At 47.6% G+C, this 25915-nt stretch overlaps 1 protein-coding gene and 1 non-coding gene across 2 annotated transcripts in view; both read left to right on the forward strand.

The window, feature by feature from the left end:
* The first annotated feature begins 3465 nt into the window (after window positions 1–3465).
* Window positions 3466–3538, forward strand: Trnar-ucg (transfer RNA arginine (anticodon UCG)). Its single transcript has one exon. It is a non-coding gene; the product is annotated as a tRNA-Arg (tRNA).
* A 3973-nt stretch (window positions 3539–7511) lies between these two features.
* Prosbeta1 (proteasome beta1 subunit) overlaps window positions 7512–25915 on the forward strand; it is a 44100-nt gene continuing 25696 nt past the window's right edge. The window contains exons 1-2 of the mRNA XM_077678032.1: window positions 7512–7671; window positions 7852–7919. Coding sequence (XP_077534158.1) covers window positions 7546–7671; window positions 7852–7919 — 194 coding nt within the window. The 5' untranslated portion in view covers window positions 7512–7545. The remainder of the gene's footprint in view (window positions 7672–7851; window positions 7920–25915) is intronic.

Consider the following 25915-nt stretch of genomic DNA (forward strand, 5'->3'; position numbering starts at 1 on the left):
TTTCCACATATGTGTGTATTGAGCGACAAAGTCTGTATATATGGCCTACAACTGAACGTTGGGGGTGTATGGGGCGGGCGGCGGGTCGCTTATCACAGCCTCGCACCGGGAGCAGAGAAAACCCACTGGAGAAGCGGTATATCGCGTAGAAGTAAACCAGCGAGCTTCGGATGGGATTTATAGGGACCGCGCAGGTTAGCAAAATGGGCGCGCTCCCCATCCGTATTGCGTCGAACGGCCGGGTGAAGACATCTCAACGATCGCAAAACGCCAGTGCTCGCCGTAACTCACGCTCGCCCGTACGCACGCAGTTTCGAAGGTGGGTTTCTTCGAGAGCATTTTATGCTTGAAGAATGAGGAATATCGGAGGTGCATACTTTGTGAAAGTTAAACGTGAACCTGATTGATTGATTGATTGATTGTAGGGTTTAACGCGCCGACGCAACGCAGGCGATGAGGCGCGCCGTAGTGGAAGGCTCCGGATTAATTTTGACCACCTGGGGATCTTTAACGTGCGCCGAAATCTCGTACACACGGGCGTTTTTGCTTTTCGCCTCCATCAGAAAAGCGGCCGCCGCGGCCAGGAATCGAACCCGCGACCTCGTGCTCAGCAGCGCATTAAACGTGAACCGCCAACACGCGAAAATATACCGCACTGTAATGTACTGTACTATACTATGCTATACTATGCTACACTACACTATACTATACTATACTATTTTGTACAGTAAACCTTCATCTTAACGCAATGGCGCTGTGCTGCTGAGCCGAAGGACGCGGGTTCTATTCCTGGCCGCGGCCGCCACTTTTCTGATGCTATTTTTAAAGGCAGAGCATTTCATTAACGTACGATGTCACCCGCGTTGACGTCCGTAGTCGTAGTCCGCACCCCTCCCCCTACATTATATAAAAAAATACTATCCGGCGCCTGGTTTCGATCCCTCGACCCTGCGGGCGGAACGCAATGTACATGGTGCTCTACCCACTGCGCCACAAAGCCGACACAGAATGGGAGGCTACGAACGCACCTTATATCCTTGACTCATTCAAACTACGTCAGGAGGAGGAACAACTTTAATTGCACAGCATGTCAGCGCAAAACGCGCTGGATGAGAGTGGATCCCTCTTCACAGGATTCCATATGCTGTCTTCGCCACCTGGCCCCTGGTAACCAGCCGTAGCTGATCCTCCAAGGCGGGGCTGGACAGCAAGATCTCCCATCGCTCGCTAGGGGTAAGGGTGGGGTTCTTAGTGGAGGAGTTGCTGATGAGGGGTGGGTGTTTTGGGCTGACGTCGCACTCTCCTATCATGTGGCGAAGAGTACCGAGCTGCTTGCATAACGGGCAAGTCTTGTCGTACTGATTTCGGAACATGCTGTTCAGTAAGCGAGGGTGAGGGAAAGATCCTGACTGAATCTGTCGATACAGCACTTGCTGCTCCCGCGTGAGTTCTGGGTGCGGGGCAGGAAGTTTCTGCCTATCCTGTCGATAGTGCCGCACTATCTCTCTGTAGGTCACCATAGGTTCACCTCTGGCCTCCTCCTCAGCCGTTGCCCGGTACGTTAACGCGCGGGCCTGTCGGTGGGCAAACTCATTGCCCTCCACCAAGGAGTGGGCTGGAACCCATACTAATTCAACATGGCTCTCTGGAGGTGTTTTGTCCCTCAGGATGCGAAGTACCCGCCGGGACACCCAGCCTGACTGGAAGTTCCTGTACGCCTGCTGTGAGTCGGTGACAACCTTGGAAATTCCCGGAAGGGTCAGGGCTAGGGCAATTGCCAACTCTTCCGTTTCTTCCACATCTCTGACTTGAAACGATGCGCTTGTAAGCAGCTCGCCCCTAGTTGTCACCACCGCCACTGCTCTAGTCGTCCCCTTGTTTTTCGAGGCGTCCGTGAAGACGACACCGTCTTCGCTCTCCAGTAGCCTGTTGAGGGCACGAGCCCTAGCCTCACGCCTGCCGCCATGGTGAGCCGGATTCATGTTCTTTGGGAGAGGCTTGGTCTTGATTGCGTCTAGCCATTTGTCCGCAAGCTGTTCTCGATCGGTCAGCTCTGCCACGCTCCAGCCGATTCTACCCAGGATACGGCGGCCCGCCTTAGTGTGACTCAGCCTCTGTTTTTGGCTGGATAGGTGGCCCTCAACCAGCTCGTCCACTGTATTGTGTAGAGCCATCTGGAGGAGCTTGTCCGTCGACGCACTTATGGGAACTCCGATGGCTTGTTTCACCGCCTTGCGTATTACTGTGTCCACCTGGCTCTTTTCTCCTTTGTTCATCAGGAGGTAAGGTGTGGCGTACGTTATTCTTGACACCACAAAGGCTTGTACCAGCCTCAGGGTGTCGTTCTCCTTCAGTCCTCTCCACCTTGTTGCCACCCGCCGAAGCATGTGCAGGATCTGTCCTGAGGAGTGCATAAGCTTGCGCACAGACGTAGTGGCCTTGTTGTCTGCCTGGATGGTGAGCCCCAGAATCTTAACACTGGGCCCTGGGACGATGTCTTCTCCCTCTATGACCACCTTCACGTCTTCCTTCTGTGTCTTGGGCGCCCGAGGGCGGACAACCACCAGTTCAGATTTTTGAGGCGAACATCGCAGTCCACACTCCTTCGCGTATTTACTAACCACATCTGCGCCTGCTTGCAGCGTATCTTGAATCCACCCTGAGGAGCCCGCCTTTGTCGTCCAGAGCGAAATGTCGTCGGCGTAGAGCGCGTGCCCCAAACCATCGACTACCCCGAGCGCCTTGGGCAGGCCTAATAGTGCCATATTAAAGAGAATAGGCGACAGGACGGATCCCTGTGGGGTCCCCTTACTTCCCAACACTATGGGTGCAGATACCTCTTCCCCCACCTTGATTCGAGCGCTGCGGCCTGTCAGGAAATCCCGCACATAGTTGTATGCCCGCTCTCCGCAGCCTGTGCCCTGAAGGTTGGCTAGGATGCTAGCGTGGGAGACGTTGTCAAACGCTCCTTTGAGGTCCAACGCCAAGATTGCTCTAGGCGATTGCTTGGTGGCTTGATGCATGACCTCTTCCTTCAGTTGCAGCAGTACGTCCTGCATGCTTAGGTGCCTCCGAAATCCGAACATAGAGTCCGGCATCTGATCAGTGCTGTCCAGATGTTTTTGCAGCCTATTCAACACCATTCTTTCCATAACCTTGCCCACGCAGGACGTAAGGGAGATCGGCCGTAAGTTATCTATGTGTGGTGACTTCCCAGCCTTGGGGATGAACCGGACTTCCGCCTCCTTCCAGCTGCCTGGCAGAAGCTGCTGATACAACGCATTCACTACCACCAACTCCCCAAACACTAAACGTTAACGCAATACACCCATCCCCTATGCGACGCATTTACTCGAGTCCCCCTCGCGGGGAGATGGGCCCAATTTTTTGCTGTCCCATTGCACATGCGCGACGCTGCACCTGAGATAACACCCCGCAGCTCTGAAACATTGGGGCGCACCGTCTGTCCGCGTGGCCTAATGGATAAGGCGTCTGACTTCGGATCAGAAGATTGCAGGTTCGAGTCCTGTCGCGGACGCGTGTCATTTATGTTTTTTTTTTTTTTTTTTCCTTTACTAACGAGCTGTTTTCTGCTTCCGAGCAATGCTTGACGAAGTTCGGGTCGGCTATGGTCAACGCCGTCCGTAACTTTGGCAGACAAGACTGAGCGGCAACGCTTGAAACGCCTTGGGTGTTTATGAATAGGTGACCGGTAAGAATCGCAAAGGCTCATGGGTACGTTGTCTGCTCCCGCCACTTCCGGTTCGAGAGCTCTCCTGCCTCCCGTATGCCGGCTTCTTTCACTCGTTTGTGTGCGTGTGTGTGTTATTCGTCACAGGCTGCTTACCTTTCAGAGAAACCCCTAGTAGGATCAATCGTTGTTATTTATTGAATTCCCCATGCATGAGCGTTTTTTTTTTCTCGGTAGAAAGAGATAAACAACACGCGCACACGCGCGTGAAAGCCGCCGGCGTACGGAAGGCCAGGAGAGCTCTCTAACCGGAAGTGACGGGACTCCGCGGGAGAAAACAATGTACCCATGAGCCTTTGCGTTTTTTACCGGTCTTTTTGCGCACTACAGTGCTTATCCTGTACCAGCGCTTATCCTGTACCCCGCTTGACGGGTCGAATGTTTAATCTGCGTGGTGTTCTCGTCATTACACGCTGCCAAACACGCCCTTAAAACGGTCAATGAAATAACTTTTCAGGCACCTCGAAAGAGAGCTTCCCTCCGCCTAACGAGTCACGGAAAGGAAGATGTTAGAGCGCTTAGCTATCTCGCTGGTAACTGTTGCGCCGCCGGGCGAGGGGATCAGAAACAGCCGGGCCGGCGCGCTACGTGCCGTTTCAGCCGGAGACACTCTTCTCTATCCCGCGTGGCTTTCCGAATGCTTACGCGCACCTTTGCTTTGTGTTTTATTCCTGAAGTACGCGCTATGGAACACACCTCGCAGCCAGTGGAAGTTTGCGAGCCTGTTACCGACGTCGACGCCGGCTTTATCGCTTAATGCGTCATTTAATGCACTCGCATTAAAAACAACTGCACAATTACACGCTATGTGGAAGATACTAAAGTAGTGGAAAGTTGAGCTGTGCGGATATTCGAAATTTTCGCATAGCGAAGCCAATTAATTGCGACATTCATTATCCCGAAAGATCAAATATATTCGAAGTATTTCGAAGTTTGAACACTCGTGGACAGCGGTGCAAGTGAAGTCGGATGCATAAAATTATGCCTTGCTAAAAACAAAATAATGCCCCGCAAAAAAAAAAAAAAAAACGCAAAATGTATTATTTGCAAAGAGTTACTACGGGTTAGGCATCGGATGTACCAAACTTTGACGTCAACTACACTATTACTGAATATGCACTGCGAATTTGTTCGGCGCTTACGAGCAATGCACTCGTGACGTGAGGCTGGAGCGCCACAGAAAGGTGTTTTCGGAACGACTTTAATCTCACAATCATGCTTGTTTTTTTTTTTTTTTTTTTTTTTTTTTGGGGGGGGGGGGAGGGTAGGTTAGAGGGGTGTCCTGGTAATGTCGTCACCCCCAAGTTGCCCCAGGTGAACGTTCTTTGGATAATAAAGCCTAGCTGCACACTGGCATAATCACCCGTCCAGTTAGTCAACAAATTATGCGTCACATTGATCTTCGTTGGACAATGCGCCTTTTTATTTACAGTGTACTAGAAGGAACGACAAACAATTCATACTAGAATATAATAAAACTATGATAAATCCTAACTGACAAGAAGAATGAGACTCGTGAGCTATAATCGGGCTTAAAAAAGGACGTGACAAAAAAAAAAGAAACTGACTGCAAAAAACATACCGGGGATTGCAGAGGTTACTACCAGATAGCGGACGCCAGCCACCCTCGACCGGAAACTGTGCCACAGGACATCCGTACGCTCATCAGGGTTGCTCCGCTCCCGCGAAACATGCACCCTGAGCATCACGTACAGCGCAGACAAGCACGAGTACAATTCCTACAAGGAAAGTACTCTGACCATTCCCATGTACGATTCACGGACGCGGCCCACTACGCATCCCATCCAGCCACAGCAGTAAGCGCCATCGACGGCTCAGGCGATGTCGTTCGCACTGCGACCGTAAAAAACGAAAAACATCGTTGAAGCTGAAGAAACGGTCATCGCACTGGCGATGACGTCTCCAACCTCGAATAAACCACTTCACATAATCACAGACTGCCAACAAGCATGCAGAAACTACGGCAACGGTCACGTCTCAATATCCGCCCTCCGATTATACAAAAACACAAGGATACCCTGAACCCTACTGTACTAATATGGACGCCAGGTCACGCAGGGCTCGACGGAAATGAGCGAGCACACGTTACAGCCCGATCATGCACCCTCCGGGCACCGCACCAGTCGCTCCGTGACCAAGAGCCTGCCCAGCAGCAGTACCGTGCACTTCTGCAACACTACCGCCTTGCTAGATGTGCCTACGTACCCTCCACCGCACCAGAAGCTCACCCGAGAGGAGGCTGTAGCCTGGCGGCAACTACAGACCAACACATACCCCCGCCTTAGCTTCCTGCACATCATACACCCCCTAAAATATCCACTAACATGCCCACGCTGCAGCGAACATGCAACACTGTACCACACCATGTGGGCTTGCCAGAACACACCAGCAGCCCCCATTATTCGCACCCCAACCCTCGTGCAGTGGGAGGCCGCGCTGTGCAGTTGGAACCCTAAGGACCAGCGACAGTTGGTGGCCCGGGCACGCAGCACTGCAGCCGCCGCAGGGGCCCTGGACTGAGGGCTTCTCCCGCTTTCAAGAGCGAACCTCTTGAATAAATGTTTCACCACCATAATTCGCATAGCTCATACAATAAATAATTTAAAGGAAGAAAAACAGATGATCGTTTTGATCGATGCGGAGGTTTGCTCTAGGAGTGTAACTGCGTGACGGATTTTGAGTTTGGTGGGTGAGGTGAACTTCAGTTCACTTCCCCCATCACAGCTTCACCCAGTCTTCTCACCCCTCTGTCTATACATCATCAAGGCTTCACGCGGACACCGTCGCCAGGTTCCTGCGAAATGGCTCGATACTGCAGCAGCACAGGGAAAAAAGAATTATTTTCACCTGCCAATCTAACCTTGAGTGCACACTTTTTTTTTTTTTGCAAAGTGCTAAATAGTAGATGATGTGCATCTTTGCTTTTTATGCAAAATTAAGAGCCCGCAATTTTGAATTGTCTTCATGAACTCCAACGCAAATGGCTGCAGCAATACTAACAGCATGTCCTTTTGTTCTGCCTTTACCCGACCCATGTTGTCGCGAGCAACGCTTTTACCGTCTGCTTCTGCATAGATATTTCCGTACGTCAAAGCACAACCGCACTGATTCCAACGGCAACATGTATAATTATCAAATATCGCGGTAGAGCGCACTGAACTCCGAAAGTTTTGCAGTCAGTTTGCGCGCTAAAGCAACCTACTACTCATCTCCATTAAGATGCACACAAGTCGAACCCTTGACACTGGAATGGTACAGTTTAAAGGCACTCGCTGGCGTTCTTTTCCGCGAAGAGCAGTTTTCGTTCCCTCTGCGAAAAAAAAAAAAAAAAAAAATCCTTCGAGCAATTTGTGATGCTTGCATAGTGCCATAACGCTTCCTGGTCACGTAAGTCGGACTTCCACCATCACCATGTGGATAAACGAATGCATGGTGATCAGTAAAAGGACGATTATTCGCTGTAGGTCAATGGGCTTATCAACACAAACCATCATATGGTGGTGTGACGGGAACAAGGTTCTTTACAAAATCACTGATCAGGTAATATGTTGTACTGTGTTAATAAAGTGGTCGGAGTTTCGAATTTCAACTAGTAATCACCTAATAACTCCAGCCTTTTTCTTCGTGGGATAACGAATACTTGACAGTATGTTTCGCCTAAAACGTTTTCGAAGTACGCGCGCGCCAATATACCGGATGCAGCTTCGGCTTCCTTAGCCACTTCGGCCACTTCTCGCTTCGAAGTTGGCCACGCTGGGCGCATCACTTGAAAAATGGCGATGGCAAATGTGTATGGTCATTCTGCGCTCCCTCAAGCCGGCCCAAGCATGAATTCTTTCAACGTTCCCGACCTCAGCGATGTTGTACCAGACTGGATGAGGGCAGAACACTCCACAGGGGTTAGTATCGCTACGTTACCAAGTTAATGCGCGCAGATTTCGCCCATTATTGCTTGTTTCTTTCGGCCGCTGAAGGCTCGTGGTGTTCAAACGCGGTTTCAGAACTTGTTATAGTTTCAATGTAATGCTCATTTCTATTCCTGTTCTAACTTTTACAAATGCGCTTTATCGTCTTTACAGACGACAGTTATGGCTGTGGAGTTTGACGGCGGCGTCGTTATCGGAGCTGACTCTCGGACGACCACAGGGTGAGTGAGACATTGGAAAGCTATTGTTATTGTTAAATGCGATTAATCTGGTAAAGATTGCAAACACAATTTTGAGAGCAAATTACACCCGGCTTCTCACTTCTGATTCTTCGACAGCTGAACCCTTAACAATGCTTCGATTGTCACCATATTAGCACCACAATAAACATGCACAGTCATCGTTTCTTCAAGGTGCAAACATCGTTTTTTTGTTTTTAGCACTAAACTGTGCACGCACAATTATTTTTTTTAAACGCCGCAGTTTTCGTGGCGGAAAAACGCAACATGGAAGTGTATTTAAAAAGGGCTGCGTCTGCTGCAACCCGGGGCTTCCGAGCCGATTCCCCCCGAACTGGCTGCTGCGCCCCACGGAAGTGACGTACGTCAACAAAAAAATTGCGTAATTGCATTACATTGCAATTACTTCAATAGTATTGCATATATTTTTGGCACTGACACACTAATAATACAGTATCAAGATTTATTTTTAGCCTGAGTTTATTGTCTTTTAATATGACGTCACCTAGTCACCGTGACGTCATGAACATGCTTTGTAGATGTTTGCATTATATTTTTCTCTGCGAAACTCGAGTTTGTTATTGTTTTTGACACTCGCGTAGAAGAAGTTGTGTAAACAAAGCACTTTTTATAGATTTACCACAGGTTTTACGGATGACCTACGGACGAGCGGCATGGAGAAGAGGCCGAATTCCATCGAAGATCGAATTTTGGCCCCGTATTGGCATACATACGGGTAGAGTTCACTCTAGTACGGGCTTGTCTGTTCCGAGTTTGTTCCGTTGGCCCATTTCAAATATTCCGGCTTCGCGTGGTGCCGAGGCAAGCAAGAATGTTACGAGCGTCGGCGTTGTGTGGAATCGCTCACGAGTGGTGCGGTGCTGCGCTGTGTTTTCGTTTCATGTGAGCTGTTCAGCTCCAAGCCTGTGTCACCGCGCTTGTATCTTCTGCAGTAATTCACAGTCTTCAAAGTCCGATGACTATTCGTGGCAGCAACGCGAAGTGCTGGTCAGCGCTTGCGCAGAGCGCAATGTTTTCATATCAAATACGTACGTATCAGAACCAAATGTTGCCCCAAAATGTGCAGTAAAGTACGAAGCACCGTGTTGCCTTGAAAACGTGACCGATGTGTGTGGTGCCTCATAGTTTTCCATAGGTTTGTTTGTGTGAAGCTGCTGGCGCCGCAGTCATCGATGCTATCATCACAGTCATTGTTATACACGGTGTTGTGTCGGCATCACAACGCGAGGCAAATACTTTGAAACTGCTCCGTACTCGACTTGCAAGTGTCCAGATTCGTGTCGCTGCAGGAGTGTATACGTGAATAATCTAGAGCCCCATCAGCTAGCAATGGTGCGTCGCAGTGCAGCGAGTTTTCGTTCGTTCGCTTCAACTTGCCATGATCCCTGTCGTTACAAGCGTGGCCAAAAAATGCGCCGGATATCTGTCGTGAGTTACTGTGGCATTTTCCGTGTGTGTTGTGTTCGTGTGCTCCAAAATTTACGATGTCGCCAAACGTACGTGATCGTGCCCATTTATGACAGGCTAGGTGATGCGTCAGTGGCTTCAGCAATAACAGATGCTACGTGCTGTGTTGAACTGTTATATCTACATTCTAAGCATACCATCTAGGTGACTCTGCGTAGTTGTTGTTTCTATTTGCTCTAACCTCAGTTGCCTTGTTCATCTTTTTTGCAGGGTATTTTTATTTACGTATGCACGCAGCATATTAGCACTAAATCAACCTTACACACTTACCTGTACATGCCATAACCCTCTTTGTAATCACGTGTGCATGTGCTACTGTTACCCTGCAGTATTTCGTCAGCTACTGTGCATGCTAGCAAAGATTGTTTGCATGCCGTTCTGAACCATTGCTAATAGCCTGAATTTCCTTTAGTATTACTAGCATACCTTTTTCTTTCTCACCTGCTGGCTTCGTGTTGCTTTTAAAAGGAATGAATGATTCAACGCTTATGTCGGACAAACTTGTAAAAAACAATGCACGGGATATACCTGCTAAATTTCTCAATGGCACAAAGCACGTACACTGATCGCACAGGCTAAAAGTATGTCTGACGTGCTCCACACTCTTCGTCTGCCCCTCAACGCAGTCATGCTTGATTTTTACCCAACCGGCAAAACCACTTCTGCTCACTGACGAGCCAGGGTCACTGTCACGCCCACTTCACAACATATAGTGAAAGCAGTCTGTTCTGATTTTTACCCAACAAACCAAACCACTTCCACTCACTGACTAGCCATGTAGTCACTGTTAATGATTAATCGTTACTAATAATTCAAAAAATCCAGATGTAACTGTAGCGATGGTGAAGGCGGTAGTGAAAGTCCGGGGTGGGCGACTTTGACGGCGCTTGTGGGTTTCAGTGCATTTGGACTAAGAACGGCTCTCACAGGGTGGAAGCCCTAACATCCTTCTGCTCGCAAATCCATAAAATATTTCTCTGTCTCGTTGTTTAATGCAATGCAAAGTTGAGGCCATTGAAAAGCAGCATCAGAGAAACATGAGAAAGCGTTGCTTTTGCCTTCGTGGAATGAACCAAGGTGGACCCGCTAGGTATATCTGCATCCAAGCACACATTGGGTGCTACTGCGCAGCTGACTGGTACCCGTTGGCAAACCTGCTTCCCACACAACAACACAAACACATGCCTGTTGCATGCGGCCTGTGCACATTTTGTATGTCTGCGTGGAATGGAATGGCTGTGCCAGCAGGAAATAATTCATGAAGCACTGCAGGGCAGTGCAACAGTCACCAAAAAAAATTTTCATCGGCAGACTCGCATACTCGAATGGCAACTGGCAGGCTCCATGGTTCAACACAGTGGTAATTCCAGTGTGCCACCAATGCAACAAGTCTCTCCATAGTATCAGGAGATTCGAATATAGGTTGACAAGGGCAGTGTGACAACTGTCGCCGTGCTGAAAAATGCCACAACAGGGCTGTATTGTGCACAGATTTTTGTTGCCACTCCCATCCCACCTAGTTGTGCCAGCTTCCAAGTTTACCCCGTATCATTTCAAATTAACTGACGTTTGTTGGTGTTTGATTGATAGATGCAAGCACTAGTAAAGTGTGTCTGTCATCTTTAGCACTAAAATCATGTTCTCAAGGGGAAACCGAGGTTAACGAGGTTGCGGACATGAAAGCTGGCAGTGCTCATGGGGTCGTAGCAGAAAAGTTGCAGCATGGCGTCGCGCTGTTTTTGCTATGTTGGTGTTATAAAGCGCATGGTATTTATATGGGTCATACGTTTCAAACAAGGCACTAGCTGGAAGTCGTTGCTGTCCCTTCCCTTTGTTACACTTTGTAGTCGTGCTCTTTGTTTGAAAAAATTATTAGAAACTAGCTAGTGTAATTACAATTATAGAACTAATTTTCTGTGAAGGAAATGCTGCCTTGTGCCGGCTAAAGGATATACACTGTTTTGGCTACACACATCATAAGACAAGATAGCAATGCAATACTCTACAGAGCCCGTGCACAAGCTGCTGCCTTGCATTGGTCTGACCCACAAAATTGACAGGAACAGCTCCCCAGGACTGATCCCGAGCAAAGGTTCTGGCTCGCTCATGCCCCTCAACTTCACAGAAGTCAATAAAACCTTGTTACACAGGCTGCGGCTTAACTCTTTCGCTACCGCAGAAAATTGACCAATTTTGGGGGGTCCAAGAAAACATTTTTTTTCCCGCTAAAAAATTATTTAGGCACAAATTGCAGGAGCACAAAATGCAGATTATTTAACGGCCTTTCCAATAACACCAGTTTTTTAAAGGTTTTCATATATCATAGTTGTGAAAAAAAATATCAAAATCAAAATTTTTGTCAAGTTGTCGAAAAAAATGATAAAAAAGGAGTTGTGTATATCAAACCACCGGTAGTAGAAAAAAATTAGAATATACATTTTGTAGGGAAACATTTCAAAAACACACCCTAAAAAAAATGTCGACTTGTGCGGAACAGTTTTTCAGATATAAAAAAAAAAATGTTAGCACGCACGGTGCTCGTGTCATGCGGTGAAGCCCAACCTCTAATTCAAAATGTGCAATTTCGGGTGGTTCCCTGGAATAAATCTGGCGGTTTGACGTTATCAGAGGCACCAATTTGCCCCCACATAACGTAAAAACATCTTGTCAATGGCTGACTTTGCATTTACAACGAGCACAATATTTGGGACAAGCACGCGATGCGGAAAAAAACATGCATGAAGTTGAAAACGGAACGCCGTGGCTGATGTTTGTTGTCGTTCACGGTCAGTTATCTCTCAAAACACAAAGCTGAGCTTTATTATCATCTTCTTACTCGCAATTGTAGCCTTGCTCGCAAAAATGAGGTACGATGAGCTAGAATCGTCCCCTGCGATCTTTGGCCGAGTAGCAGTCGCGCGCTGAAAAAGATCAGCACAACGAGCCTCCTCTGTTGCAGCGCCACCTAACATTTTTCAAATGAAACAGTACAAAAACTTATCAGAGAATCCGTCCGAATAGACAGTTCAACTAAGCAGCAACATTCGACACCCGGATATACCCTCGCATGAAAACGAAACTGGAAGGCGAACAGCTGGCAGTGTAAGGCCGGTTTGAAGCGCTGGCCTCGGCGGAACAGATATCTGGCGACTGGGTGTGACCTTTTGACTTGCATCTGAAGTTCTTATCGCAGAAATCGGGTTAGGGTGGGGGGAAATGAGGAGCGGCGTGCTTTGTTCGAGGATCAGTCGCGGACGCTTCAGGCGCCATGGCAGTTAGCCTTGAAGTTGGGTAACTGCGTAGTAGCGCTAAATATGAATTTCGCGATGCAGAAACGAAACCGAAACTGTTGTAAACTGTTTGCGAATGGTCCTGGGGTAAGTAGAACTACCACAGTACTTAGAACAACTTGCGCAAAGGCAATAAAACTGCCTAAAATCATAAAGTAGCTTCGCAACCAGGCACTGCTTGACATTTTCAGCCGATTTCTGGGATTATTACTGTCAGAGCGTGAACCTGACGATTGAAAATCGTTAGCTAGTTCCCCATTCACGCCCTGATAGCAAAGAACAAGCGCTGGTGCAGAGTAATTACGAGTTGCACGCATTCTTCGTTGGTAGCCTTGACGCGCGATGACCACGCCCCTTTTCCACACCCAGGTGATTCAAAAGCGTGTCAAAAATCACGTTTCCGTTGCAAAAATGAAAACAAAACTATTTTGAAAGGCCATTTTCTGATCTAACTCCGAACAGCTTTACTTGTTCGAGAAACGCCTGGAACGCTATGAAAAGGCACTCCCAAAAGTATCGATCAAATTGATCGATTTTGATAGGCGCTGTAGCGAAAGAGTTAAAGTAGCATTGACCTGAAAGTATCTGCACACAATCGGACGCGAGGACAGCCCAGACTGCCTTCTGTGTAAGGCTGTACAGAGACAATTGATCATTTGCATAGTTTTTGACCAAGGTATACTAGTGGGTGAAAAGACCTTGAAGCAGCCTTACTACACTTGAATGCTTACCCTCTGTCTGAACGAAAGATTTTTGGCACATGGGCTGACACGAAGAAGCAAGATCGAGCTGTCAAATCGCTGCTTGTCCTGTCAGGACTCTTGGGTCTATGTGGTGAAATTTCACAAACTGCGGAACTTTTTTTTATGGTCGGTAAATAAGTTATGCAAATTATGCAGTGATTAGTCTGTTTCTGCGCCCCATACATGCTTTAAGTGTACAAAAAAAGTTCATTGGTTGATTTCACTGTCATTTCTCATACCCTCAGTATTCAGTACCTTCCTTGCCCCAGTGGGATTTAAGTAGCAAGCCCAAGTTCAGTTTCTCAGGCTGGCCTCTTCTCCTTTCAAAAATCTTTTACTATCTCTACCTCTCTATTGCCAGCATGCCAGGTGCTTGTAACGGTTTACTAGGATTCGCAACGGTCACCATACGATAAAAATTTCTTATGACTACTTTCATTGCTGAAGTTCACTGCACTCAGTGTACTAGGGTGTTTGGCGCACAATAGTAATTATGACTGCAGACAGCCTACAGTTCTTAAAGCCCACATCGAAATCCTGCCACGGACTCGTTCTTGCCTTCACTTCGATAAGGCTGTCACAAATGGGTTGATCAGCCGAACATGCTGGAAGGGATGTTATGTTTTTCTACACTCTGAATTAATGTTTGATCATTGTGCATACATTAAATATATTAAAGCATTTTTGCTGGTTCTTCCTTTTTATCTCTTGACACCCAGTGCAACCAATGGGCTGGTAAAAGCTGTGGCTTGTCATATGTGTTTCCAGTTCATAATGGTGCATTCTGCTTGTTGCCAAAGCCAACTGCAGAAAAGTTCTTCAGCCATACTGCAGTGCTGGCGATGGTCTTTTGTGGGCTATAAAATCAAAATGTACTGGTTGTTGGTCAAATAAAGTGAGCCAATTTTAAATGTTTCTTCCCAATGCCGGATGTGTTTTCTTGGAGGTTGTGTTTGCTTAGTCCTTTTGGGAACAGTTGATCATGTATGGCTCATGTGTTGGCCATGAGACTAATCAGCATTTGAAGGTTCATGGGGCAGGTACAACTTGTACAGCTGGTAAGCGAAGGGATATAACTATTACATTTCCGATTTTCTTGCAACATGTCACTAGCATACAACAATTAGGATTTATAATTTAGCTGCAGTTCTTTTTTACGACAATACTGCTGTTTGCCCATTATAAAATTCATAGTAATTACGACCAGCCGCCATACGTTGCTGGCCGTAATGTGTGCGGCGTCACCAGAAAACATCATGTCATAGTTACTCCCGCCGTTTACCCTGCACGCGTTTTGCGATGAGCGTGCGGCATCAACCTGGCTTGCCCGTGGTGCTCGAAAAATACCAGGAAAACAGTCACGTACGTCTGCGCCACAAGGATGAGCACAAGACACCTCGCAGACGCCCAGCTCGCGAAGCCGGTTCTACCGCGTGCCGACGCATTTCACTTTAGGAGGAATGGGAAAGCCTGCGGACAAAGCAATCCGGGTCAGCCAGTCATGCATGCGGAAGATGGATATGACGATAATTTTATGGACCTCATGACTACTACTGCCACAGTGAGAAGCGACGACGGAACACGTAAATAAACAAATTTCGCAATACGTGGTGGTGTGTCATTCAGTGCTTCAGGAGGATCTAAAAAGAAATCCTCCAGCTCGCCTTGCGTCACTTAGTGCAAGTTTCGCCAGTTTTAAAGACGAAGGTGTAACATCAAACGCGAAAACTGACCGTACATATACGTGGCGTCGGCGGGGCCACCGCTGTATGGACTGGTGTACTTGAACTCATTTCGCCAGAGCAGCAGCCAAATCCTCTCATTGAAGGACTCTGCTACGGCGCTAAACCGGCACCTTGGCAGAATGGAACCTTGCTGCCACGTGCTGCCAGCTGCAGGTGCACGTGGCAGCACGTATACGCGTAAACGGATGCGCACACACAGCTCTGACTGCTGGGGAACTTCAGCGTGATGAGCATCCAGTCTGCTTTGTCAGAAAACGAAGGCCTGTATGCTTCTTTATTTTTGGACAACAAACGTCACATGGTTGGCCGGTTCTTCATCACTTGCAGTGGTAGGCTGTTGGACAGCTGCTGCTATGACGAGAAGCAACATGCACACTACTTACATGACGTTTGTATACAAATTATGTGCAACAACGCTTTTATCAATTTGGTGTTGACAGGAGCTGCGGGCACAGTTTATGTGGGAGACTATATTGGCGTTACATTTGCTGCCCTTACCAGCGTGTGGTACAGCGCTGTGCTCTCGCTGTTTATTAGTTACCAGCACAATTTTTACAACAGTGTGTGAAGTTGGTGAAATGAAGTACAGTGTATCTCCTGGATTGGTCGGTGCTTCCTGCTTCGGCGTGATTCTTTCCAGGCCATCACTAACAAGGGTGGCAAAGTTGTGCTTGTGCCAGAAGCCAAATTTTTTGACACTTTAATAGTGATCAGTACTTGTGCACTGCAGTGTACCTTGTAACTTTGGAAGCTCGGAAAAGTTGGTACAACATGACCAAATATACAGAGTTGTAGGCACGACGAAAAGAGGCATATTAACACGCGTTTACTCCAAACATCTTTTTGTCACATCTAATATAATGCAGGCCTCTTTTGTCCTAGCTGTGCTGACTTCACTCCCCAAAATAAGGCACCTGCTGGTCTTTTTATGCACAGAAAGTATGGTGAGGTTTCAAAACATTTCAGGCTGCTGTGCCAAAACTATACGGACAAAAACGCTGGTGTTCAGCGGCGCGTACTACAGTGCACCAGAGTGGATAACTCTTGTCAAATGAGGGCCTTCAAAGGTATTCCTTCGGCCTATTCTTCTCCCCACAAAAGCCACAGATTCTATGATCTAAATGGGAGCGCAAGCAGCCTTCGTGCAACAGTACTATTTAGCATTGTGCCGGCAGAGTCTTCAGCCAGTGCCCACGTTTGAGGACACAGACCCATTCTTCCCTATTGAGCCACAGCAGATCAAACCTGATGGCGTGATATGGGGCGCGCACACACCTTCCAAAATAACAAGAAACAAAGAAGTGCGGTTACAAAAGCCGGCGAACTTAAACGTGCAACACAATCCTCCGAATCCTCCACTCGGAGTGGTTTTGTCTTGCCCGCAGGTGCGCCGTAGATAATACAACACCGAACGACAGCCGATGTACCAAGGAGGAGAGTTATCAGCCTGCGCTTACGGCGCGTACAAAAAGCGCGTGCTTTTCATCGTAAACAATGAAAAGCACAGCCGACCTAAACATGAGTGCTGGCACGGCCGCTTTGCACGGCCGGCATGGTACTTCGTACTAGTTTCGGCGATCAACAACGACGACCAAATCCAAGAAATAATAACAAAAAACAGGTGACGTCACTTCCGTGGGGCGCTCCAGCCAGGCCCGATCGGGGCTGGCTGGAGCACCCCGGGGGAAAGGATCCCCGGGGTGCAGCAGCCTTTGCCTTTAAAAAGGCAAAGGCTGCTGCACCCCGGGGATCCTTTCCCCCGGGGTGCTCCAGCCTCGCCCGATCGGGGCTGGCTGGAGCGCCCCACGGAAGTGACGTCACCTGCTTTTTGTTATTATTTCTTGGATTTGGTCGTCGCTGTTGATCGCCAAAACTAGTACGAAGTACAATGCCGGCCGTGCAAAGCGGCCGTGCCGGCACTCATGTTTAGGTCGGCTGTGCTTTTCATTGTTTACGATGAAAAGCACGCGCTTTTTGTACGCGCCGTAAGCGCAGGCTAACTCTCCTCCTTGGTACATCGGCTGTTCGGTACGTGTTGTATTATCTACGGCGCACCTGCGGGCAAGGCAAAACCACTCCGAGTGGAGGATTCGGAGGATTGTGTTGCACATTTAAATTCGCGGGCTTTTGTAACCGCACTTCTTTATTTCTTTTTATTTTGGAAGGTGTGTGCGCGCCCCATATCACGCCATCAGGTTTGATCTGCTGTGGCTCAATAGGGAAGAATGGGTCTGTGTCCTCGAACGTGGGCACTGGCTGAAGACTCTGCCGGCAAAGGTCTAAATAGTGTTGCACGAAGGCTGCTTGCGCTCCCATTTAGATCATAGAATCTGTGGCTTTTGTGGGGAGAAGAATAGGCCGAAGGAATACCTTTGAAGGCCCTCATTTGACAAGAGTTCTCGTGCGTCTAGATTACTGGTGCCCAGTGCACTTGATCTTCCACTCTGGTGCACTGTAGTACGCGCCGCTGAACACCAGCGTTTTTGTCCGTATAGTTTTGGCGCAGCAGCCTGAAATGTTTTGAAACCTCACCATACTTGCTGTGCATAAAAAGACCAGCAGGTGCCTTATTTTGGGGAGTGAAATCAGCACAGCTGGGACAAAAGAGGCCTGAATTATATTAGATGTGACAAAAAGATGTTTGGAGTAAACGCGTGTTAATATGCCTCTTTTCGTCGTGCCTACAACTCTGTATATTTGGTCATGTTGTACCAACTTTTCCGAGCTTCCAAAGTTACAAGGTACACTGCAGCGCTACAAGTAGCTGATCACAATTAAAGTGTCAAAAAATTTGGCTTCTGGCACAAGTACAACTTTGCCACCATTGTTAGTGATGGCCTGGAAAGAATCACGCCGAAGCAGGAAGCACCGACCGATCCAGGAGATACACTGTACTTCATTTCACCAACTTCACACACCGTTGTAAAAATTGTGCTGGTAACTAATAAACAGCGAGAGCACAGCGCTGTACCACATGCTGGTAAGGGCAGCAAATGTAGCGCCAATATAGTCTCCCACATAAACTGTGCCCGCAGCTCCTGTCAACACCAAATTGATAAAAGTAAAAGCGTTGTTGCACATAATTTGTATACAAACGTCATGTAAGTAGTGCGCATGTTGCTTCTGGTCATAGCAGCAGCTGTCCAACAGCCTACCACTGCAAGTGATGAAGAACCGGCCAACTATGTGACGTTTGTTGTCCAAAAAGAAAGAAGCATACAGGCCTTCGTTTTCTCAAGCAGACTGGATGCTCATCACGCTGAAGTTCCCCAGCAGTCAGAGCTGTGTGTGCGCATCCGTTTACGCGTATACGTGCTGCCACGTGCACCTGCAGCTGGCAGCACGTGGCAGCAAGTTCCATTCTGCCAAGGTGCCGGTTTAGCGCCATAGTGAGAGGATTTGGCTGCTGCTCTGGCGAAATGAGTTCAAGTACACCAGTCCATACAGCGGTGGCCCCGCCGACGCCACGTATATGTACGGTCAGTTTTCGCGTTTGATGTTACACCTTCGTCTTTAAAACTGGCGAAACTTGCAATAAGTGACGCAAGGCGAGCTGGAGGATTTCTTAAAAGTGCGAATGCACTTCTTAAGCGAGCCTGAATCGTCCGCCGCCGTAGTCCGCATAGCAACAGCTGCGGGTGCGCGCGCTCCTCGTCTTCCTTAGCAACGGGGGGAGATGGGCGCGCGCTGCCTGGCCGCTGACATGGCACATACCCACGTGGGGGATTGGCCAGGAATCGGGCGTGAGAAGCGCTAATGCACCCGCTTAAAGGAGTACTGACACGAAATTTCAAAGATGGGCGCGCGCTGCCTGGCCGCTGAAATGGCACATACCCACGTGGGGGATTGGCCAGGAATCGGGCGTGAGAAGGGCTAATGCACCCGCTTAAAGGAGTACTGACACGAAATTTCAAAGCTGAGATCCGCTATAGCAATCAAGTACAACGACAACACAAATAGGTGTCTGTGAATAAATGCATCTTTCTTTCTTTGTAGTTGTGTGTGTGTGTGTGATCTCTCTTTCGCGAACATTACCGAACCGCGCAAATTCAACTCGTGCATTCGCACTTTCACATTCTTCCCCTCGGGGAAATGCGGGGAATTTTTTTAGATCCTCCTGAAGCACTGAATGGCACACCACCACGTATTGCGAAATTTGTTTATTTACGTGTTCCGTCATCGCTTCTCACTGTGGCAGTAGTAGTCATCGTCATACAAGGTTCCTAAAATTATCGTCATATCCATCTTCCGCATGCATGACTGGCTGACCCGGATTGCTTTGTCCGCAGGCTTTCCCATTCCTCCTAAAGTGAAATGCGTCGGCACGCGGTAGAACCGGCTTCGCGAGCTGGGCGTCTGCGAGGTGTCTTGTGCTCATCCTTGTGGCGCAGACGTACGTGACTGTTTTCCTGGTATTTTTCCGAGCACCACGGGCAAGCCAGGTTGATGCCGCACGCTCATCGCAAAACGCGTGCACACGTGCGGGGTAAACGGCGGAAGTAACTATGACATGACGTTTTTTGATGACGCCGCACACATTACGGCCAGCAACGTATGGCGTCTGGTCGTAATTACTATTAATTTTATAATGGGCACAATAGCAGTATTGTCGTAAAAAAAAACTGCAGCTAAATTATAAATCCTAATTGTTGTATGCTAGTGACATGTTGCAAGAAAATCGGAAATGTAATAGTTATATCCCTTCGCTCACCAGCTGTACAAGTTGTACCTGCCCCATGAACCTTCAAATGCTGATTAGTCTCATGGCCAACACATGAGCCATACCTGCTCAACTGTTCCCAATAGGACTAAGCAAACACACAACCTCCAAGAAAACACATCCGGCATCGGGAAGAAACATTTAAAATTGGCTCATTTTATTTGACCAACAACCAGTACATTTTGCTTTTATAGCCCACAAAAGACCATCGCCAGCACTGCATCATGGCTGAAGAACTTTTCTGCAGTTGGCTTTGGCAACAAGCAGAATGCACCATTATGAACTGGAAACACATATGACAAGCCACAGCTTTTACCAGCCCATTGGTTGCACTGGGTGTCAAGAGATAAAAAGGAAGAACCAGCAAAAATGCTTTAATGTATTTAATGTATGCACAATGATCAAACATTAATTCAAAGTGTAGAAAAACATCCCTTCCAGCATGTTCGGCTGATCAACCCATTTGTGACAGCCTTATCGAAGTGAAGGCAAGAACGAGTCCGTGGAAGGATTTCGATGTGGGATTTAAGAACTGTAGGCTATCTGCAGTCATAATTACTATTGTGCACCAAACACCCTAGTACACTGAGTGCAGTGAACTTCAGCAATGAAAGTAGTCATAAGAAATTTTTATCGTATGGGGACCGTTGCGAATCCTACTAAACCGTTACAAGCACCTGGCATGCTGGCAAGAGAGAGGTAGAGATAGTAAAAGATTTTTGAAAGGAGAAGAGGCCAGCCTGAGAAACTGAACTTGGGCCTGCTACTTAAATCCCACTGGGGCAAGGAAGGTACTGAATACTGAGGGTATGAGAAATGACAGTGAAATCAACCAATGAACTTTGTACACTTAAAGCATGTATGGGGCGCAGAAACAGACTAATCACTGCATAATTCGCATAACTTATTTACCGACCATAAAAAAAAGTTCCGCAGTTTGTGAAATTTCACCACATAGACCCAAGAGTCCTGACAGGACAAGCAGCGATTTGACAGCTCGATCTTGCTTCTTCCTGTCAGCCCACGTGCCAAAAATCTTTCGTTCAGACAGAGGGTAAGCATTCAAGCGTAGTAAGGCTGCTTCAAGGTCTTTTCACCCACTAGTATACCTTGGTCAAAAACTATGCAAATTTGATCAATTGTCTCTGTACAGCCTTACACAGAAGGCAGTCTGGGCTGTCCTCGCGTCCGATTGTGTGCAGATACTTTCAGGGCAATGCTACTTTAAGCCGCAGCCTGTGTAACAAGGTTTCATTGACTTCTGTGAAGTTGAGGGGCATGAGCGAGCCAGAACCTTTGCTCGGGATCAGTCCTTGGGAGCTGTTCCTGTCAATTCTGTGGGTCAGAGCAATGCAAGGCAGCAGCTTGTGCACGGGCTCTGTACAGTATTGCGTTGCTATCTTGTCTTATGATGTGTGTAGCCAAAACAGTGTATATCCTTTAGCCGGCACAAGGCAGCATTTCCTTCACAGAAAATTAGTTCTATAATTGTAATTACACTAGCTAGTTTCTAATAATTTTTTCAAACAAAGAGCACGACTACAAAGTGTAACAAAGGGAAGAGACTGCAACGACTTCCAGCTAGTGCCTTGTTTGAAACGTATGACCCATATAAATACCATGCGCTTTATAACATCAACATAGCAAAAACAGCACGACGCCATGCTGCAACTTTTCTGCTACGACCCCCATGAGCACTGCCAGCTTTCATGTCCGCAACCTCGTTAAACTCGGTTTACCCTTGAGAACATGATTTTAGTACTAAAGATGACAGACACACTTTACTGGTGCTTACATCTATCAATCAAACACCAGCAAACGTCAGTTAATTTGAAATGATGCGGGGTAAACTTGGAAGCTGGCACAACTCGGTGGGATGGGAGTGGCAACAAAAATCTGTGCACAATACAGACCTGTTGTGGCATTTTTCAGCACGGCGACAGTTGTCACACCGCCCTTGTTAACCTATATTCGAATCTCCTGATACTACGGAGAGACTTGTTGCATTGGTGGCACACTGGAATTACCACTGTGTTGAACCATGGAGCCTGCCAGTTGCCATTCGTGTATGCGAGTCTGCCGATGAAAATTTTTTCTGGCGACTGTTGCACTGCCCTGCAGTGCTTCATGAATTATTTCCTGCTTGCACAGCCATTCCATTCCACGCAGACAAACAAAATGCACACAGGCCGCATGCAACAGGCATGTGTTTGTGTTGTTGTGTGGGAAGCAGGTTTGCCAAGGGTACCAGTCGGCTGCGCAGTAGCACCCAATGTATGCTTAGATGCAGATATACCTAGCGGGTCCACCTTGGTTCATTCCACGGAGGCAAAAGCAACGCTTTCTCATGTTTCTCTGATGGTGCTTTTCAATGGCCTCAACTATGCATTGCATTAAACAACGAGACAGAGAAATATTTTATGGATTTGCGAGCAGAAGGATGTTAGGGCTTCCACCCCGTGAGAGCCGTTCCGAGTCCAAATGCACTGAAACCCAGAAGTGCCGTCATAGTCGTCCACCCCGGACTTTCACCATCGCTACAGTTACATCTGGATTTTTTTAATTATTAGTAACGATTAATTATTAACAGTGACTCTACACGGCTAGTCAGTGAGTGGAAGTGGTTTGGTTTGTTGGGTAAAAATCAGAACAGACTGCTTTCACCATATGTTGTGAAGTGGGCGTGACAGTGACCCTGGCTCATCAGTGAGCAGAAGTGGTTTTGCCGGTTGGGTAAAAATCAAGCATGACTGCGTTGAGGGGCAGACGAAGAGTGTGGAGCACGTCAGACATGCTTTCAGCCTGTGCGATCAGTGTACGTGCTTTGTGCCATTGAGAAATTTAGCAGGTATATCCCGTGTATTGTTTTTTACAAGTTTGTCCGACATAACTTTATACACAGCGTTAAATCATTCATTCCTTTTAAAAGCAACACGAAGCCAGCAGGTGAGAAAGGAAAAGGTATGCTAGTAATACTAAAGGAAATTCAGGCTATTAGCAATGGTTCAGAACGACATGCAAACAACGACGAAATACTGCTGACGAAATACTGCAGGGTAACAGTATCACATGCACACGTGATTGCAAAGAGGGTTATGGCATGTACAGGTGTAAGGTTGATTTAGTGCTAATATGCTGCGTGCACACGTAAATAAAAATACCCTGCAAAAAAGATAAACAAGGCAACTGAGGTTAGATCAAATAGAAACAGCAACTACGCAGAGTCACCTAGATGGTATGCTTAGAATGTAGATATAACAGTTCAACACAGCACGTAGCACCTGTTATTGCTGAAGCCACTGACGCATCACCTAGCCTGTCATAAATGGGCACGATCACGTACGTTTGGCGACATCGTAAATTTTGGAGCACACGAACACAACACACGCGGAAAATGCTACAGTAACTCACGACAGATATCCGGCGCATTTTTTGGCCACGCTTGTAACGACAGGGATCACGGCAAGTTGAAGCGAACGAACGAAAACTCGCTGTCACTGCGACGCACCATTGCTAACTGATGGGGCTCTAGATTATTCACGTATACACTCCTGCAGCGACACGAATCTGGACACTTGCAAGTCGAGTACGCCTCGCGTTGTGATACCGACACAACACCGTGTAACGATGACTGTGATGATAGCATCGATGACTGCGGCGCCAGCAGCTTCACACAAACAAACCTCTGGAAAACTATGACGCACCACACCCACACACATCGGTCACGTTTTGAAGGCAACACGGTGCTTCGTACTTTACTGCACATTTTGGGGCAACATTTGGTTCTGATACGTACGTATTTGACATGAAAACATTGCGCTTTGCGCAATCGCTGACCAGCACTTCGCGTTGCTGCCACGAATAGTCATCGGACTTTGAAGACTATGAATTACTGCAGAAGATACAAGCGCGGAGACACAGGCTTGGAGCTGAACACCTCATATGAAACGAAAACACAGCGCAGCACCGCACCACTCGTGAGTGACTCCACACAACGCCGACGCTCGTAACATTCTTGCTTGCCTCGGCACCGCGCGAAGCAGGAATATTTGAAATAGGCCAACGGAACCATGGAACGGAACAAACTCGGAACAGACAAGCCCGTACTAGAGTGAACTCTACCCGTACGTATGCCAATACGGGGCCGAAATTCGCTCTTCGATGGAATTCGGCCTCTTCTCCACGCCGCTCGTCCGTAGGTCATCCGTAAAACCCGTGGTAAATCTATAAAAAAGTGCTTTGTTTACACAACTTCTTCTACGCGAATGTCAAAAACAATAACAAACTCGAGTTTCGCAGAGAAAAATATAATGCAAACATCTACAAAGCATGTCCATGACGTCACGGTGACTAGGTGACGTCATATTAAAAGACAATAAATTCAGGCTAAAAATAAATCTTGATATTGTAATATTAGTGTGTCACTGCCAAAAATATATGCAATACTATTTAATTAATTGCAGTGTAATGCAATTACGCAATTTTTTTTTGACGTACGTCACTTCCGTGGGGCGCAGCAGCCAGTTCGGGGGGAATCGGCTCGGAAGCCCCGGGTTGCAGCAGACGCAGCCATTTAAAAAGGCTGCGTCTGCTGCAACCCGGGGCTTCCGAGCCGATTCCCCCCGAACTGGCTGCTGCGCCCCACGGAAGTGACGTGCGTCAACAAAAAAATTGCGTAATTGCATTACATTGCAATTACTTCAATAGTATTGCATATATTTTCGGCAGTGACACACTAATATTACAGTATCAAGATTTATTTTTAGCCTGAGTTTATTGTCTTTTAATATGACGTCACCTAGTCACCGTGACGTCATGGACATGCTTTGTAGATGTTTGCATTATATTTTTCTCTGCGAAACTTGAGTTTGTTATTGTTTTTTGACACTCGCGTAGAAGAAGTTGTGTAAACAAAGCACTTTTTATAGATTTACCACGGGTTTTACGGATGACCTACGGACGAGCGGCATGGAGAAGAGGCCGAATTCTATCGAAGAGCGAATTTTGGCCCCGTATTGGCATATGTACGGGTAGAGTTCACTCTAGTACGGGCTTGTCTGTTCCGAGTTTGTTCCTTCCGGCTTCGCGCGGTGCCGAGGCAAGCAAGAATGTTACGAGCGTCGCCGTTGTGTGGAGTCGCTCACGAGCGGTGCGGTGCTGCGCTGTGTTTTCGTTTCATATGAGGTGTTCAGCTCCAGCCTCCAAGCCTGTGTCACCGCGCTTGTATCTTCTGCAGTAATTCACAGTCTTCAAAGTCGGATGACTATTCGTGGCAGCAACGCGAAGTGCTGGTCAGCGCTTGCGCAGAGCGCAATGTTTTCATATCAAATACGTACGTATCAGAACCAAATGTTGCCCCAAAATGTGCAGTAAAGTACGAAGTACCGTGTTGCCTTCAAAACGTGACCGATGTGTGTGGTGCGTCATAGTTTTCCAGAGGTTTGTTTGTGTGAAGCTGCTGGCGCCGCAGTCATCGATGCTATCATCACAGTCATTGTTATACACGGTGTTGTGTCGGTATCACAACGCGAGGCAAATACTTTGATACTGCTCCGTACTCGACTTGCAAGTGTCCAGATTCGTGTCGCTGCAGGAGTGTATACGTGAATAATCTAGAGCATCAGCTAGCAATGGTGCGTCGCAGTGACAGCGAGTTCGTTCGCTTCAACTTGCCGTGATGCCTGTCGTTACAAGCGTGGCCAAAAAATGCGCCGGATATCTGTCGTGAGTTGCTGTGGCATTTTCCGTGTGTGTTGTGTTCGTGTGCTCCAAAATTTACGATGTCGCCAAACGTACGTGATCGTGCCCATTTATGACAGGCTAGGTGATGCGTCAGTGGCTTCAGCAATAACAGATGCTACGTGCTGTGTTGAACTGTTATATCGGTTATATCTACATTCTAAGCATACCATCTAGGTGACTCTGCGTAGTTGTTGTTTCTATTTGCTCTAACCTCAGTTGCCTTGTTCATCTTTTTTGCAGGGTATTTTTA

This window comes from Haemaphysalis longicornis, unplaced genomic scaffold, assembly GCF_048455015.1.
Source record: "Haemaphysalis longicornis isolate Haplotype H1 unplaced genomic scaffold, Haemaphysalis longicornis Haplotype H1 scaffold_7, whole genome shotgun sequence".
In the NCBI taxonomy this organism is placed as follows: Eukaryota; Metazoa; Arthropoda; class Arachnida; order Ixodida; family Ixodidae; genus Haemaphysalis; species Haemaphysalis longicornis.